The sequence below is a fragment of the Phodopus roborovskii genome, unplaced genomic scaffold (genome assembly GCF_943737965.1).
Source record: "Phodopus roborovskii unplaced genomic scaffold, PHOROB, whole genome shotgun sequence".
Classification (NCBI taxonomy): domain Eukaryota; kingdom Metazoa; phylum Chordata; class Mammalia; order Rodentia; family Cricetidae; genus Phodopus; species Phodopus roborovskii.
Window position 1 is genome coordinate 48,140,276 of NW_026126407.1, and position 16,274 is coordinate 48,156,549.

At 52.8% G+C, this 16,274-nt stretch overlaps 1 protein-coding gene across 2 annotated transcripts in view; it reads right to left on the minus strand.

The window, feature by feature from the left end:
* Positions 1-4,302: 4,302 nt before the first annotated feature.
* Positions 4,303-16,274, minus strand: part of Lmf1 (lipase maturation factor 1) — a 77,602-nt gene continuing 65,630 nt past the window's right edge. For both annotated transcript variants that reach the window (XM_051181102.1, XM_051181101.1), the window contains 5 exons: positions 9,283-9,466; positions 8,741-8,894; positions 8,422-8,605; positions 7,762-7,874; positions 4,303-4,508 (listed from right to left, as the gene is read on the minus strand). In XM_051181102.1, coding sequence (XP_051037059.1) covers positions 4,322-4,508; positions 7,762-7,874; positions 8,422-8,605; positions 8,741-8,894; positions 9,283-9,466 — 822 coding nt within the window. In that variant the 3' untranslated portion in view covers positions 4,303-4,321. The remainder of the gene's footprint in view (positions 4,509-7,761; positions 7,875-8,421; positions 8,606-8,740; positions 8,895-9,282; positions 9,467-16,274) is intronic.

Sequence of the window (16,274 nt, forward strand, 5' to 3'; positions counted from 1 at the left end):
GAGCAGCAAGTGCTGATGATCACCCTCTGGAATTGATCTTTTTAAGTTACATTTTAGAATGTGTGTGTGTGTGTACATGCCATGCCATGTATGTGGAGGTCAGAGGGCAATAGTGGGAGTTAGTTCTTTCCTCCTACCTTGAGAGTCCTGGGGTTGGCAGCAAATCACCTGCTCAGCCTATGGCCAGCCCTGACTTGAGGTAAAGGAGCAGCTCCTATCCTCTGCATGTGGACAGCTGCCTTGTTTCCCCAATGCCCTCTGTGTACAGATTTGGGCAAAGAAATGGTTCAGTGGTTAAGAGTGCTTCCTGCAGCCAGGTGGTGGTGGTGATGCAGAGGCTGGCAGATCTCTGTGGGATCGAGGCCAGCTTGGTCTACAGAGTGAGTTCTAGGACAGCCTCCAAAGTCACAGAGAAATCCTGTCTCCAAAACAAAACAAAACAAAACAAAAACAAAAACAAAGAGTGTTCCCTGCTCTTTCAGGCTCCTCCCAGCACCCCCATCAGGTGGATCTTGATAGCTTTTAACTCCAGCTCCTGGGGACCCGATGCTCTCTTCTGGCCTTTGCAGGCACCCCAACACATGGCTCACACTTCTCTCACACTAAATATAAAATTCCAGGAAGGCATAATTTCTTGTTAGATGAGATAGGTCATGCTCAGGGTGATAAGGCAATATTTCCGTTAGAAAAAGAAAGAAAATAGGTATATTTCTGTCCCTTTGCATGCTCTTAGAGCCCTTGTCAAAACATTCAAACATATGCCAACATGACCTGGGCATCTTGCCTTTTCCTGGAGATAGGCTGTCACTCCAGTCCAGGCTGACCTCAGATTCATACACATACCACAGCAGGCTACCACACTGTTCTGATCACTGTAGCTTATAGGAAGTTGTGAAATCAGCAAGCATGAGGCATCAAATTTAAATCCTTATTAAGATTCTGTGTGTAAGAATATGTGTGTGTTGTAAGAATATGTGAGTGTAAGAATGTGTGTGTGTGTGTATATAAGAATGTGTGTGCATGCATGGGTGTGCATGTGGAAGCCTGAAGTTGGTGTTGTCTTCAGTGATTGCTACCAACCTTATTTCTGAGGTAGAGTTCTCCAATTTATCTAGGACAAGCAACCATGGAACCTGCCGTTCATGGGATGCTGGGGGATTGAACTCAGGTCCTCACACTGTGCGGCAGGTATGTTACAGACAGCTGCCTTCCAGCAGGAGAGTGACTTTGTCATTTGCAGTTCTACTTGAGTCTGGAGCTAGGGTTCCTGCTTCTACAACTGGGACTGTGTCAGGATTTTGACTCAGCCACCATGGGGAGCGCTGTCATCATGGCAGTGACATTTTTCAGGTGATTTGATACCTGCTCTGCTATCTTCAGTTCCTCTTAGCAGCATGTTATGTTTTTGCTGAGCCTAGTACCTGCTTGGCTGGCTTCTTTCAGGCCTTTTGCTATCCTATGATACTGTAAATGGGCATGCTTCCTTGGTTACATTTACTAACCCAGGTGACTGGGGGCCTACCTCTAGTAAATGATGAGGGCACATCACCTCAGCTGGATGATGGAGAGGGAAGGAGTGGATCTCACTGAGCTGCTGGGAAGACAGGGGACCTCAGGGAGGCAGTACCTGGTGATTTGGGGTCCTGAGTTTGCAAGCAGGTGAAGGTAGAGTCCTCTATAACTGTCCTCTGTCATCCCAGAGCCTCTGCCTAGCTCCTAGTCAACGCCTGGTATCTGGAAGCTGCTTAGAGGAACTCTAACACACCGACAGGTGGCCAGCAGCTGAGATACTCCTACTCTAATTTAGCTTCTGGCCATCCTACTGAATGAAGTCGGACTACTCAAGTCACAGCCGCTCTGTCCACTCCCCTGGTGCGAGGGTTTGGGTAGAGAAGTGAAGGGAGCATGCTCTAAGGAGACAATACTCTTCAGCAGCCCCAGTCACCCCCACCCCAGCCAAAGCTTCCTATGTCTGTGCCAATGCTCCACATAGAAGATTTTCCCTCGGGTTCTCCCATGGAGGGCAAGTGAGGCAGGTGGGCAAGTCCTTTAACAAGCCACAGTTGACCTAGTAGACCCATATGGCATGCCTGCTACACCAAGAGACAAGGGTGAGACCCCTCTCCATCAGGAGCATGACCAGGGAGCATAGTATCCAGTGCAAAGGTCCTGTGGCCTTGATCCAGCCAAGGCACGGATGGGGGTGGGGCTCCCCAAGGATGTCTTAGGTCACTCCTGGCCACCAACTACCATGATGACCAGGTTCTGTGGGAAAGTGATAAGCCTTGCTCTGTGCTTGCCAAGGGAGAGAACTGCCTACTGTCAGTCACACCAGCTTGTCTGCTGTGACTCCTACTGGGCTCCCGCTGGCCTGAGGCCCTAATCCCAACTCAGTGCCACTGTCCTCAGGTGGCCACTTCCCACGTCCCCACTCCAAGTGGCACTACTGGTGTCGTCGTCCTACCACGTCCTCTGGAGTGGTTCACAACAGCAGACACCACGTGGGGTTGTCTGACCTTGGGATAGTGTTGGTCTCTAAGAATCAAGATGCAGCTGGGTGTGGTGCTGTACACCTTCAACCCCAGCACTGAGTTCAAGGTTAGCCCGGTCTACATAGAGAGACCCTGTTTCAAAAGAACAAACAAAAGATGTGGGTGGACCTCCTTGAGTCATGGTGTGACTACTGTGTGAGCAAATCCAGGCACGGAGGCAGCACAGGACTCAGGCTGCCATCTGGGTGAAGATGACACTCTGCAGCCAGCAGGGCCCAGCTTCTACCTGTCCGGATTGCAATCTGGCTGTCAGACCCTGTCTCTCCTACAAGAGGCATCCTGGTGGATTCTGGTTGCCCCAGGGCCTGGCCCTCCCACAGCTCATCCCCTGCACAGGCCTCAATACTTTTTTTTAAAAAGCTCTGTTGGACCTACAGCCCCCACCCCATAAGCTCCTTGGGAGGGAGGGGCACATGGCTGGACCGATGCCCAGGAGCATGTCTGGGGGGCCTGAGGCTTCTCCTGCTGAGCCCTGAGACTGTGGTCCTGGTAACCTGGTAAGAGCATGGACCTCACAGTGAGGTCCAATGTAGGCACCTAGGTGCCACTTCCCAGATCACCAGACTACCCAAGCATCTGGTGTCCCTGCTGAGAGCCCCTCATGTCTCCGCCTGGGGCATGGACAGGACACCCCCAGGAAGGGCTGCTCAGGCTGCAGGCTGCCAGTCACTCCTGTTGGTGGTCATGGCAGACCTGCTGGCTCCAGTCTCATTGCTCTGAGGCTTGTCTGTCCCTGACACACACTGGGTGCCCTGTTTCCTTGGGAGCTGGAACACGGGCTCTCTGTTTGCACCTGGGTTGGCCATCACACCCCCGCCCCCCCCCCCGCAGGCTGAGGGGGTGCTCTGTACAGACCACACTTGTGCCCCCCTTGACCAGCCTCCTCAGCTGAACCTTTTTGTTGTCCCTTCTGGGAGCCTCTGCAGTGTGGCTCAGGGGCGGGCGACATGGGCTCAGACACCATGCTTGGCAAGGAGGGGGATGGGAAAGTATTCCGGGTCTCTGCTGTCCTTGTAGCTGGAGAGCCTGGGCAATTCTGTCCACGCAACGAAGGGAAGTCTCATGCATTCCTGGCCAAGGTTCCCACTGACACAGTTCTGCTGAGCCCTCTGTGGTTCTCCCATGTGGGACTTGGATATGGCCACAAGCTGAAGACAGGGTTTCCATCCATGCTAGAGTGTTCCTGTGGGTGTCTGCCTAGGTGGTGTCCCTGGGGAGGGACCAGGCTGAGGCTAGCCTCTTTCCCCCAGGGAGATGGTGATTTTTTTGCTGCCATACTGGACTTTTGAGGGAGACCTGGCCACTGTCCTGACTATGAGCATGTGGTTGGGTTAGGTGGGAGGTACCCTCTAGGTCAGGGAACCTGAGAACCCCTGGGGTTCAGCAAACTATGGGGTTGCTACCATAGTTCAGACTAGGAGAGAGTCCCCAAGTGGCTGTCATGCAGATATGGGCAGTGGCCTCCTGTGATGTGGGTGTAGGTGGCAGTGTGGTACTGGAGACACAGTGGGTGGGTACCTGTGAGGGTGGAGGATGAGGGAGCATCAGTACCCTGTGGCTAAAGCAGAGGCCTGGTGCCCATGCAACCACACTGTGGCCATATGCACGGCATGGGGGTGATGGGGTAGAGGCAGGAGGCTGACAGTTGCAGAAGCACGACCTTTTTCAATTCTCTTCTTGGCAGGACCCACGGGCTGCCTGGACATTGTGTGTGACCATGGCCACAACAGAAAGCACAGGTAGAAAAGAGTTAGTCTCTGGTCTTTATTTCAGGGTGTGTCTAGAGGGGGTTTCGGCAGTGGCCATTCCCGAGTCTTAAAGTAGTCCTTCAAGTCCTCAAGGTGGAGTGGGGGGAAGTAGGGTCCAATTCGCTTACGTATCCACCACTTGCCCTGGGCGGCATGCTGGCCACTGGGGAGGCTGAACCGGTAGCGGTAGTGTTCTCCTCGAATCCACCTGCGGGGGCGGGTGATGGGGATGTGTCAGCCTGCTGTCTCTCTGCTTCCCCCAGGCTCCTCATGGGCCCTACATCCCATTCCAGAAGGCAGGCCTAGGTTCCTGCAATCTGTGGGTGGGGCCCTTCAGCCTCCCAATCAAAACCTTCCCAAGCCTGTTACAAATCTTGGATGTGGAACAGGTACATCTAGGCTCCAGTGATAGCATGTACTCTATCCTGGGACTTGAGGGGGACCCTAGGTGATACTGTCTCCATGATTTGCCCTTTCGAACTCGTGCTACTAGGGTGTGCACAGGATATAGCAAGCCTTGTGATGGGACCAGGGGGACATGCTATGTCTTTTTGTGTGTGGGTCTGGAGGCATCATTGGTTCTGGGTGGAGCTGCTACCCTTCCTTCCTCTGGTGTGTGAATGTGAGTGGATAAGGGGCCCCGACAGTGGTCAGTGTCAGGGTGAGGCTGGGTAGTGCTGAGTAGAGCCATCCTGGACTCCACAGGTGGGCATGGCTAGGGTAAGGCTGTGCCTTGGAGATGGCCACAAAGTTCCTCTTCTCTTGAATCTGGGGTTCTGACCCCACATTTCACAAGGCTGGAGATGGCAGGGGTATAGAGCCTCTTAGAAGGCCACTGTCATATGATCACTCCATCTTCTCTAAATTGGACTTTTTGCTTTCATTTTCTTTTCAAGATACAGTCAAAGGTCTAGGGTTGCAGGGCCTGAACACTACTTATAGCCAAAGGGGTGTGTGGCCCTGCAACAGGGCTCAGGTGTCCAGTGTTGGGCTTGTGAGGTTGGGAAAGAGCTAGGGCTTTGTGCTTTCTTTCCCTGGCAGGTCTGTGAGGGTACTGAGGAGGGCTGACACCACCCCTGGAACATTCTAGAACATGACAATGCTGCTTAGTTTTTATCAGCGTGACACAAACTAGAGTCACCTGGGAAGAGGGAACATGAGCTTCAGAATAGCCTCTATCAGAGCAACCTACAGGTGTGTCTTGATGAATGATGGATTTGGGAGCTTAGCACATGGTGTGAGGGACCACTCTTAAGCAGGTGGTCCTGCTTAAGGGTTGTGGAGGAAAGCAAGCTGAGCAGGTGAAGGGAAGAAAGCCACGAGCAGTGCTCCTCTGTGTCTCTGCTTCTGTTTCCCAGGAGGCCAGGAGAGGGGGTTGGATGCCCTGGAACTTGAGTTACAGGCAGTGGTGAGTTGCTGGATGTGGGTACTGGGAATCAAATGTGGGTCCTCTGGAGGTGCCAGGAAGTGCTCTGAACCACTGAGCCATCTCTCCAGCCTCCCCAACCCCTCCTTTTGTGATTCCTTTAGAAGGCCGAGGATAGAGGCCAGCAGGTATAGTGTTTGATCCCCAGAAGCTACATTAGGAAAAAAGACGAGTGTAGAGGTGCACACTTGTTATCTCAGTGTCAGGGAGGCAGAGAAAGAGGATCCTTAGGCCAGCCTCCCTGAATTGATGGGAGCTGGACCTCAGTGTCCTTTGACCCTCAGTGGCAAGGTGGTGGCTTTGACTCTGACTGCTCAGCCCCTTCACTGTCTACTGTGCCTTGGTCTGCATCTCTCCAAGATTTACTGTCTGGGGTTCCCTTTGTTCACTGACCTTTCAGGTCTGTGTCTTTTGGCAACTTGGGAGATCTTCATTAATGCCTCCCCAGCCCCAGGCAGGACTCTCTCCCTTGGGTGCAGACACGCATCCTAGATCTGCTGCAGGCCTAGCCCCACACTCTACTGGGCGCTCAGCTGGTTGCCCACACTGGGTCACCGCTGACTCCTCCCCTGCTCCGGAGCTTCCCCCAGGGCCTATGCTTCCCCACTCTGAGTCCCCCCTTTGGTCCTCCCTCTGTCTTCTATTTCTTTGCTGACTCTTCTAGTGAGTGTTGTGTTTGAAATCGCCTCACGATTGCTGTGTGTGGGATCCCAGGTCACATTCAACCTTTCTGTTGTGTTGCCTTCTTCGAACTCCATGCTGAAAGTTCAGACTTTTCTACCTTGCACCTTGGCCCTGCCAGGTGCTCTTCCTGCTAGGCAGGACCATTTGCTCGGTGGCTTTGGCTGGAGTAGAATGGGCTTTGTCATAGCTTCTGTCCCACCAGCGGCTCCTTTCTGGGCATTTGCTGCTGCTTCATCTCCGCAGACAGGAAGCAAGACAAGCTGCTGCTATTTTAAGGTTGATGCTGAGGTCCTAGGGTCCCCCCACTAGGCCCCTCCCCCAACTGTTCAAAGCTCCTGTGTTTATTTCATAGGCAGAACCCAGGCTCAGTGCAGGGTAGGGAGGTGTCTGGTCCATCTTGCCACCATGGAAACTCCAGAGTCATCACCACCCATTTCAGAAAATCACAGCTGGCAGTGAGGTCAGGCTGAGGTCACGTTTAGCTCTTCAACCAAGCAGAGCCTGATTGATGATGGCTCCTCTGCTGGGCCATGCTCTGTGGAATTTACTGTATTTCAACTTGCACATATATTACTAGTGAACATCGACTCAGTACTGATTCCCACAAGAGGCAGCCAGGTTTGCATCTTCACAGCCAAAGATCTGCCTGCAGGCCTTGTTTCTGCAAAGGTACATCTGGACACATCCTCAACCTCCCACTGAATCAGGAGACCTCATCCTAAGCCTAGGCCTCCCACCCATCCCTGGATGGGACACAACCCCAAGACAGCAGCCAGGAGGCTGGTCAGTGACAAGCTAGTCAGTGAGAGCTGAAAGGACAGACAGAGCTCTCCATCAGAGATGTTTGGCTCCTGTCAAACCTGGAGATGTGTATCCACTTCAGTGTGTGCCTAGTTCAGATCTCCTGGTGGCTGCAGGGTGCTGGGCAGAGGAGAGTATGGTGGGGGGGGGAATGAGGATGGTGGTCCCTGGGTAGGGATGTCCCCACATCCACAGTGCCACAGTAGGCAGTGTGGGGAGGCACTTGGCTGGTTCCCTTGCCTGGACTGCCACACTTGCAGCTGCTTACTACCCCTCAGCACCCCTCTTGACAGTCCTGACAGCTGTGGGCAGCTCTAGGTGCAGCTGTCCTGAGACTTTTCCAGGAAGAGACAGGAGGAACGTGTTTTTGGTCAGCATCAATGGTGGGCAGGACACGGGGGGGGGGGGAGGGATGGGGCCAGTTCAGGACTGCCAGTCCCCTAGTCTCTGGCTGCTACTGAATTCCACATCATGTGACAGGGCACCCAACTCAGGCACTGGTGGACACTGCCCATTGGCCGCAGGCTGAAGTGAATAGGGCGACTCTTACCTGGGGGGAGCCCTCCCCTCAAAGGGGTTGAGAGCGAGCAGGGACAGGGTCTCAGCGTCACCAGCTAGGAGCTTACCCGCCAGGTGGATGATCCAGTCGTTGTGCTCATAGGTCTGAAATGACAGTATTCATTAAGTTGGAGTATGGGGATAGCCACCCCCAGCAAGCTGGCATGTGTCCCGGTGTGTGTAGCCCCTGTCTGGTCACTCTGAACATCACCTAATTCCCTGCACTCCACAGCCTGGCTAGAGTACATCATGGTCGGGTGCGCCAGGATTGGGTTTCCTCTGAGGGCTCACTCATCAACCTTCCAGGAACTGCTGGCTTCATGTTCTTTCTGCGGTCTCACCTGAGATCATTAACTCATGAACCAGCCCTCAGCTGTGTTTTCTACCTGGCTACCTGCCCTGGCCTTAGGCATGACTGGCCTGGAACTTGGGGAGCAGAGCTATTTGCAGGAACCTTTTCCCAGCAGGTCTAGGTCAAAGCAGGGCCTGTTCAGTGCCTTGGGTGGGCTGCACCTCTAAGGAGAGGCCCCCTCCTCTGTGATCCTCTTGGTGGGAGGCTGTGCACCCTTTGCAAAGAGCACAAATGTGGGGCTTGTCCATGGGTAACAGGAAGTTGGCTCCAGGTCAGAGCATTATGGTGGGACATCATTACCTGAAAAGCTGCGAACCACATTAGCCAGTCCAGGCGGTAGTGGTATGGAGAGATAAGGCATGGCCGCCTCCAGGGGTCACCGGGTTTGCACTTGAACTCATAGTCCTCCCACACTGCATCAGGCGCACTGGCGTTAGGGCTGGCTGTGCCCTGCAGGATCACCTCAGTCCGTTCCTTGGTGATACTGGGGGAGATGAAGGCCATTGTACCCACAGTAGCTGCCTTCCCCCCAGCTGAGAGGGTGATGCCATGAGCCCATGCCTCCCGAAAGTGAGCCAGGTTAGACAGGAGGGCCCCAGCCAGGATGCCTGGCCCATACCTTCCAAAGGCCCCGTAGGTGTTGACAATCCTGAGTGGGTTGAAGGAGGTGTTCATGACCTGCCTGGAGCTTAGTAGGTTGATAACCACAGGCACGCTGAGCCAGGCCACCAGGATGCCCAAGGAGAAGTTGACCACTTGCCGCACGGTGCAGCCTAGCCCAAGGATAGGGGTGGGGGACAGTTTGGTTCTCATCGGCCAGGCTCCCAATCTCACAGCAAAGCTGTGCTATTCCTTCAGAAACCCCTGGCTAATGTTGTGTCACTCCAGGCTCAAGAAGGCCTACAGACATACCCAACTGGCCATGTAACCCATGGGCTGGAAAAGGTGCCCCGAGCCACAGCCCCTAGGACATGTTTGAGCCATGTCCTAGGTCTTGGCCTGATAAAGGATCTTAGACAGTATTGTTCCCTCCTATGACCTACGGTACCCACCCTTTTCTTGTTGAATGTTGTGGAGCTGGTGGGTACCCGATCTTTGTACATATTCATGAGACATTAGGCATGAGAGTCATGGGGCTAGTTGGGGTCCTGGTTCACCTACCATATCTTGGCTTGGACTGGACCCCCTGTGTATCTTCCTTTTGTATCTTCAGGACTTGGTTCTTTAGGCCTCGAGGTCCTGAGGGAAACAGGAATCCCAAAGCTGCATCGTCGAAACAGGCAAGGCTGGGCACGATGGTGAGCCAGTTCAGGAAGCTCAGGTTCCCACTGATGATGAGGATTACCTGCGGGTGCACACTCACACTGTGGTATGCGTGGGAGCCAGGGCTGCTGCCCTCTATGCATCTGTGCTGGGTGCCCACACTTCAGTAGCCCAGCACAGGCTCCTGAGGGGTTTCTGAGCCCCTCTTGTCATCCCTCTCAGCTTGGAGATGATCCTAGGTCCTCTTCAAATTTGCAGGTCCCACTGAGATCTCAGGTGCAGAGCCTTCCACAGGTGGATAAGGAACCTACACAGGAGTTGGCAAGTCCAGGAAAGGCTTGGCCTATTTGTGCAGTGGCCTGAGAACCCTGTGTGGTGGCTTCCTGGGATATACCATGGTGGCAGCTCGGGCTAAGGCGGGGCTAGTGGTAGGGGCTTGAGGTACAGAATTGGCCTGGGGGTGGAGGCATGAGAACCTAGGGGGAACTGGAGTTCACAGAAGGCAAAATAGGAATAGGAGACAACATAGTGACCAAGGGCTGAAGATAGAGACCACCATGGATGCCTTGAGACCTGGAGGATAGTGATAGCTGGATGAGAGGAATATTGTGTTGTGTATAGCTCAGTGACTTCCAGCAAGGTTTACACCTATGCAGGTACATTAGCCAGACACCCCTACCCCAACAGCCAGCACCCTCACACTCTGATGATACTGGGATCTCTCAAGCTTCACAGAATGGGACCCCTGGGTGGCTTCTAGGATATTGTGGAGGGTCACCCTATAGGGACAACATCTACCTCAGAGTCCTTGCTTGTGCCCTTGCAGTGGGCATAACCTGTGCTGAGCCGTGAGGTAGGCACATGGCGACTCTGCCTACTTTCCAGGATGGCCACAGGGTTTCATGCTCTCACAACTGGGGCTGAAGGCTCAATGTTATTAACATATGGTGTTGCCCCTGGCTTGCAGCCTCAGGTGGAGAGCCTGATCAAGGAACCGAGTGCTGCTCATAAATGTCTAGCCCTCTTCTTTCCCTGAACACTTGGGTCCCTCGTTGCTGAGCAAAAGCATTTCCTAACATCCCTTGTTGGCTACACACCCCCGCTCATGCCTTGCCTGCCTTTTTATTGGGCTGCCTGTGCTTTCGGTCCCATCTGATAAGCCCTGCCCACTCCACAGTGAGACCTCTATGAGCACAGGGCCAGTTACTTTCCCCCTCCCTTTAGGGATCACTGTGGATGGACATGAGGGACTAGCTGGGCAGATAGGTTCTGTTTAGGTCTACTATGACCTAAGGGGCAAAGGGATGGAGTCAGATGAAGAGTCTCCAGATAGGAGGGTGGCAGAGGCGGCAGCTCTGACTTCCCAGAGCTGCAGGAGATGTGAGAGGCCAAGCCTGGGGAGCCCAGGGGAGAGAAAGAGACTTGGGAAAGCTCCTGACCACCATCCCAGCAGGATGAGGAGTGGTCCCTGGGCTGTGGGTTGTTACTGTGACTGTGGCAGCAACAAAACAGGACAGCTCCCTCATACCAAGGAACGCAGGCTCAGGTTCCCTATGGTGCTGTGAAGGCCATTTAGCTGTCTGTGGAAGACCTCTGAGCATCCCTGTCATCCTTGGGAGCCCTGCCTGTTACCCTCTGTGCCTGGCCTTGTCTGCAGAGCAACACCTCACTGGACAGCTGGACACTGCTTCCTATAGGTCTGTCCCTTCTTGAGGGCCAACAAAAGAACCCAAGGGGTTCCAATCTCTCTCTTCCCTGGCCCCAGATTGACTGGATCATGAAGTGCACCTCTTTCAGGCCAGAGGCCAGGGGCAATGTGGTTACTAAAGAACTAACAGTCCAGCTCTTATCAAAATGTGACTCAATGGCACCAGGGTCCAGCATACTTGGCTAAAAGGGTCTTGAGGACTGGCCTCACCCTTTCCCTCTTGCTTATACCTGTAAGGAGGCACATGCAGTCTCAGCGTGGACCCCCATAGACCCTCTGCTCCTGCAGGGCTGCAGCAATCGAGACCCACGTACACTGTGACATGATCTATCCTTGATGGCAAGAGTGGCCTCAGGTTATCAGGACTCACCCTGAACTGCTTTCTATTCATACACTGGCCTGCACAACATGACCCTGTGCCCCCAGTCCCACTGCCTCCCTTAAACATCCACACACAAGTTAAAGTCTAGGAGGAGACCCCAAGGAGCTACCCACACCATCCCCTCAGTCTCTCTCTGGCCTGTCCATTGGGACACCTTCTATAGAATCTAACACTCACACGTGTGCTGTTCCCTCCCCTCAGCAGAAACTTGAGAAGAGCTTTGTTTCTGAGCACCTCACACACAGAAGGCCCCTCACAGGCAAACTTGCCACCTGCCCAAGCTGCAGATCACCCAGGCCATGGTGTCCTCCACAGCACCCCAGGTGCCCAGCCCATGATTTCCCGGGTTAGCCCCTGAGATCTAACCTGCACCTGTGGTTTTCTGTACTTGTGTGATCTGTACATTTATTGTTGTCCCAACTTGAGGGACTGGCTCCATCTTATATGGACAGGATGCGACATGTAGCTGCATCTTGAGGCTCGGCCATCTCCTGCTCAGCCTCAGCTCTGTTCTTGAGCTGGGGAGCCTGCCGGGCCCACTCTCACACATTCAATGTGTTCCATTTAAACTGTCATCCAGTCCACATGAAACTGAGTCCTAGAGTAGGGAATATGAACAAATCAGCCCCTTAAGTTTCCCTAGCCGATGACAACAATGAATGCACAGGTCAAAGCAGCTCAGGAAATCACAACCAGGACAGATGTGAAGAAACCACACAGGTCCTGATCCAGTTTCCAAAACCAGGGACAAGAGTGACAGTCATAGACAGGAGCAGGGACAAAGGTGACGGCCAACTATGGTGATGTGTGATAGACAGCGACAGCGAGGAAAGGACGCCTTTCTGATGTGCCAGAAGAAGCTGTCAAGCAGCTAGGTATGTGTGGTGGTGCATGTCCCAGAACTCAGGAAGTGGGAGCAAGAGGGCTGCAAGTTCAAGGCTAGCCTCAGCTACATGATAAAGCCTATCTTCAGGGGGGCATCACTGGAAGAGCTAGAAACCTAGTGCAATGGAAACTCAGGAATCTATGGGGGTGGCCCTAATGAAGACTCCTAGCAATGGGGAAAGAGGAGTCTGAATTGGCCATCTCCTGGAAGTTCAGGCAAGACTCCAGTGGAGGGATCGGGACACCAACCCACTCACAAAACCTTTGACCTGTAATTTGTCCTGCCTATAAGATGTGCTGGTAAAGACTGTACAAGTTGTGGAGTGGCCAATCAATGACTGGTCCATCCTGAGGGCCAGGAAACAGAGGCAGGATAGTGCAGAGACCTAGGATAGAACCAACATCAGTGGGGAAAAAAAAAAGTCAATGAAGTGATTGCTAATGATATTCTGCTGCTCTCACACATGGGTGCCTAGCCCAACTATCGTCAGAGAGGCTTCATTAACCAACCAGCAGCCAGGAGTCAAGGCCACCACAAGAAAACCCACAGAATCAACTAACCTGGGCTCACAGGGCCTCACAGAGACCGAACTAACAATCAGGGAGCCTGCATGGTTGTGACCTAGGCCCTTTACATATATGTTATAGTTGTGTAACTTGGTCTTCTTGTGGGGGCTGTCTCTGACTCGTTGCCTGCTTTTGGGACCCTTTCCACCTACCAGATTGCCTTGTCCAGTCTTAATAGAAGAGGAGGTGCCTAGTCTCACTGCAACTTGATATGCCAAGGTTGGCTGATATCCACGAGAGGCCAGCCCTTTTCTGAAGAGAAATGGAGGAGGAGTGAATTGGAGTGGGGATGTTGAGGGGCGGGGGAGGAACTGAGAGGAGGGTGGGGAAACTGTAGCTGGGATATAAAAACAAACAAATAAAAAAAAAAATCAAGAGCTGGTTGTGGTGATAGGGCATGACCTTAATCCCAGCGCCAGAGAGGCAGAGCTCTAAGTCTGAGGTCAGCCTGCTCTACAAAGTGAGACCCTGTCTTTAAAAAAAAAAAAAAAAAAAAAAAAAAAAAGTGAGAGATTGAGAGATGCCCATTAGAGGACTCTAGGAAAAAAATCTAAAAACCAAAATAAAATGTCTTCAGACAGAACCCAATTTCTGTGTAAGCTCGGAGCTACCCAGTGCAGTGTGCTAAGAAGGTGAAGTGCACATTAAAATCTAGGTCTTTGGGGCTTGGAGAAAGGGCTCAGTGGTAAGGAGCACTTGTTGCTCTTATAAAGGGCCCAACTTTTTTCCCAGCACCCACATTATGAGGCTAAAAATTCCCTGACACTCCAGTCCCAGGGGATGCGATGCCCTGTCCTGAACTCTGTGGCACCTGCACTCATATGTGCACATCCCCCTTATATAAATAGTAAAAAATCTTTCAATAATACAACAATGGATATAAAAATTAGCCTATAACACAAAACGTTTTTTTGTTTTTGAGATAGGGTCTCTCTGTCCAGACGGCCCACAAACCCCCAGCCCTCCTGTGCCAGCCTCCAGAGTGCCAGGGTTACAGGTGTGTCTGCATGCCTGGCTTAGAACTGACTTGATATAATAGAACAATTGTCACATGTGGGAGCCTGACTGGCATCTAACTGGATGCATCGAACTGGCTGATGAAGCACTGTTTCTGGGGTGTCTGTGCAGGTCCAGAAGAAAGATTTGAAAGCATTAGAAAACCAGCCAGAGTTATGACTGTCCTGCCCAATGCACTGGGCATTACCCACCAAGGGTCTGGAAAGAACAAAAATGTCTAAGAAGGACGTAGCTCTTCTCTTGGAGCTGGATGCTCACTCCTCCTGCTCGGTCCAGTGGGGGTCCTGGTCTGTGGAGGAGGCCAGGGTGAAGACCACTGACTTCCATGGTTCTTGGTTCTTGAGTTTGGACTATCATCTAGTCTTCTTGGGTTCCCAACTTGTAGGTGGCAGATCCTAAGACTTCCCATGGTGCAACTTGCTGGGTTGCCACTCCCCTCTAATCTGTGTACCTTTTGGTTTCTCCTGTAGATGGTGGAAGTGTGTGAACTGTATTGACTCCTGTGCCAGGAACCTCTCCACTTAGCTCAGGGGCAGGTGGCAGGTCTTTATTCCCTCATCCCCCAAGCATGGCTATTTTTATGGAAAGTGAGGTGTAGAGAACTGTGAGGCTCTAGTGTGTCTGGAGGGATGGGGGAAAGGGCGTCAGGTGGCATCCCTTTGGGCTGTAGTATTGGAAGTTGCCTTGCAGGCTCTAGCCAGCACCTTTTTGGAGAGACAGCTGGCTCACATGACAGAAGGTGACTTTAAATCCTCATTAGTCACTGTTTTCCTTCTGCCTGTAGACATCGCCTCAGGCCATTCAAATCATCTCTAGCTCCAAAGCAGGGAGGCTGCAACTTAGTACCTCGATGTGAGACTATGGCTGACCACTCTGCTGAGACATGTCCACCTGTTGCAGACGCCTGTCTGTCCCTGCTCTGGTGAGGTTGGGGTGATGACCTGTGGCCATGAGCCAGGGGTCAGTGTTCCCCATGGGCAGACTCAGCTGCCTGACAGCCAAGGTCACACACCCTGGGAGCTCTGGATGACACAGCCCCACCCTGGAGCTCGTGGCCTTGTTGGTGGGGGCCACTGGCATGAATCTATTTTCAAAACTCCCTCCGCTCAGTGGGAAATCCCAGAGAATAAGTCTAAAAAAGCAACTTAAGGAGGGATGGGATTGACTCACGGGTCGAGGTCACACAATCCATCATGGTGGGAAAGCATGGCAGTGGGAACTTGAGGTGGCTGGGCACATTATACCTGCAGTCAGGAAGCTCAGAGAGATGAGTGTGGGTGCTCAGCTTTCTTTCTCCCTCTTCCTATTTCATTCAGTCTGGAGCCCTAGTCTGGTGGATGGAGCCCTAGTCATGTTCAGAGTGGTGGGCCTCCCTCCCTCAACAATCCTCTCTGAAACACCTTCATGGACATGGCCAGTGGTGTGTCCTCTAGAGAGGATCCTAAATCCAGCCAAGGGGATGACACAGATTAACTGTCACCAGGTGAAATCCTGTTTCTAACAAAGCACTGTGGAGAGCCTGTGACATTTCGCCCAGGTGAACAAGATTGTGGCTATGCTCAGGGGGCAGGCCAGCTCAGCCCACGCAGTTCAGCGTCCCCTCCCCACACAGCCTATTTGTTCAATAAGACTGGAATTCATCATGTAGCACAAGGTCCAAGTGCTCCAAAGGGATCTTATCTTCCTTGTTTTCCTTCTAGCGTCACTGTAGCCATCCCCTCTGAGGGAAATGAATCTCGTCACAGCCCATCTGTGTTTACCCCTGGCCGGTGGAGTCCTCAACACACTCTCAGTGTGCTTTGCAGATGACCGGCTTGGAGCATGGCCCTGTGCTGTGGAGCGGGTGAGGCTCGGGACAGCAGAGGAAGATGAACGTGTGTTGGTGGAATTCAGCCCCAGAGAGGCTATAGCAGATGTTCTAGGCAGATGCAACATGACCCCAAAAGGAAGAGGGGGGGGATTTCTGGATGTCCCTGCTGGGTTTGCAGTTACCACAGAGGACACATGCTTGCAGGCAGGCTTCCCACAGGGGAGACAGAAGCTTGAGAGAACCTTCCAGAGGACATGTATGTGGTCACAGGGACCTTCCACAGAGGACATGCATACAGTCACAGGGACCTTTCACAGAGGGCATGTGTGTGCTCCCAAGGCCTTAGCAGAGGAATCAACCTCAAAGATACCTCTCCCAATACCCTCTCTGCCCTCTCTCTGCTGAGTCTCAGGTCCAACCCCACCTCCTTCTTGTTCCTTGGTGGGGACTGATACCATGGTGGGCCTCGGATGTCCTGACCTAGCTCAGCAGCGGAGGCTGACCATACAGCCCCTTCCGGG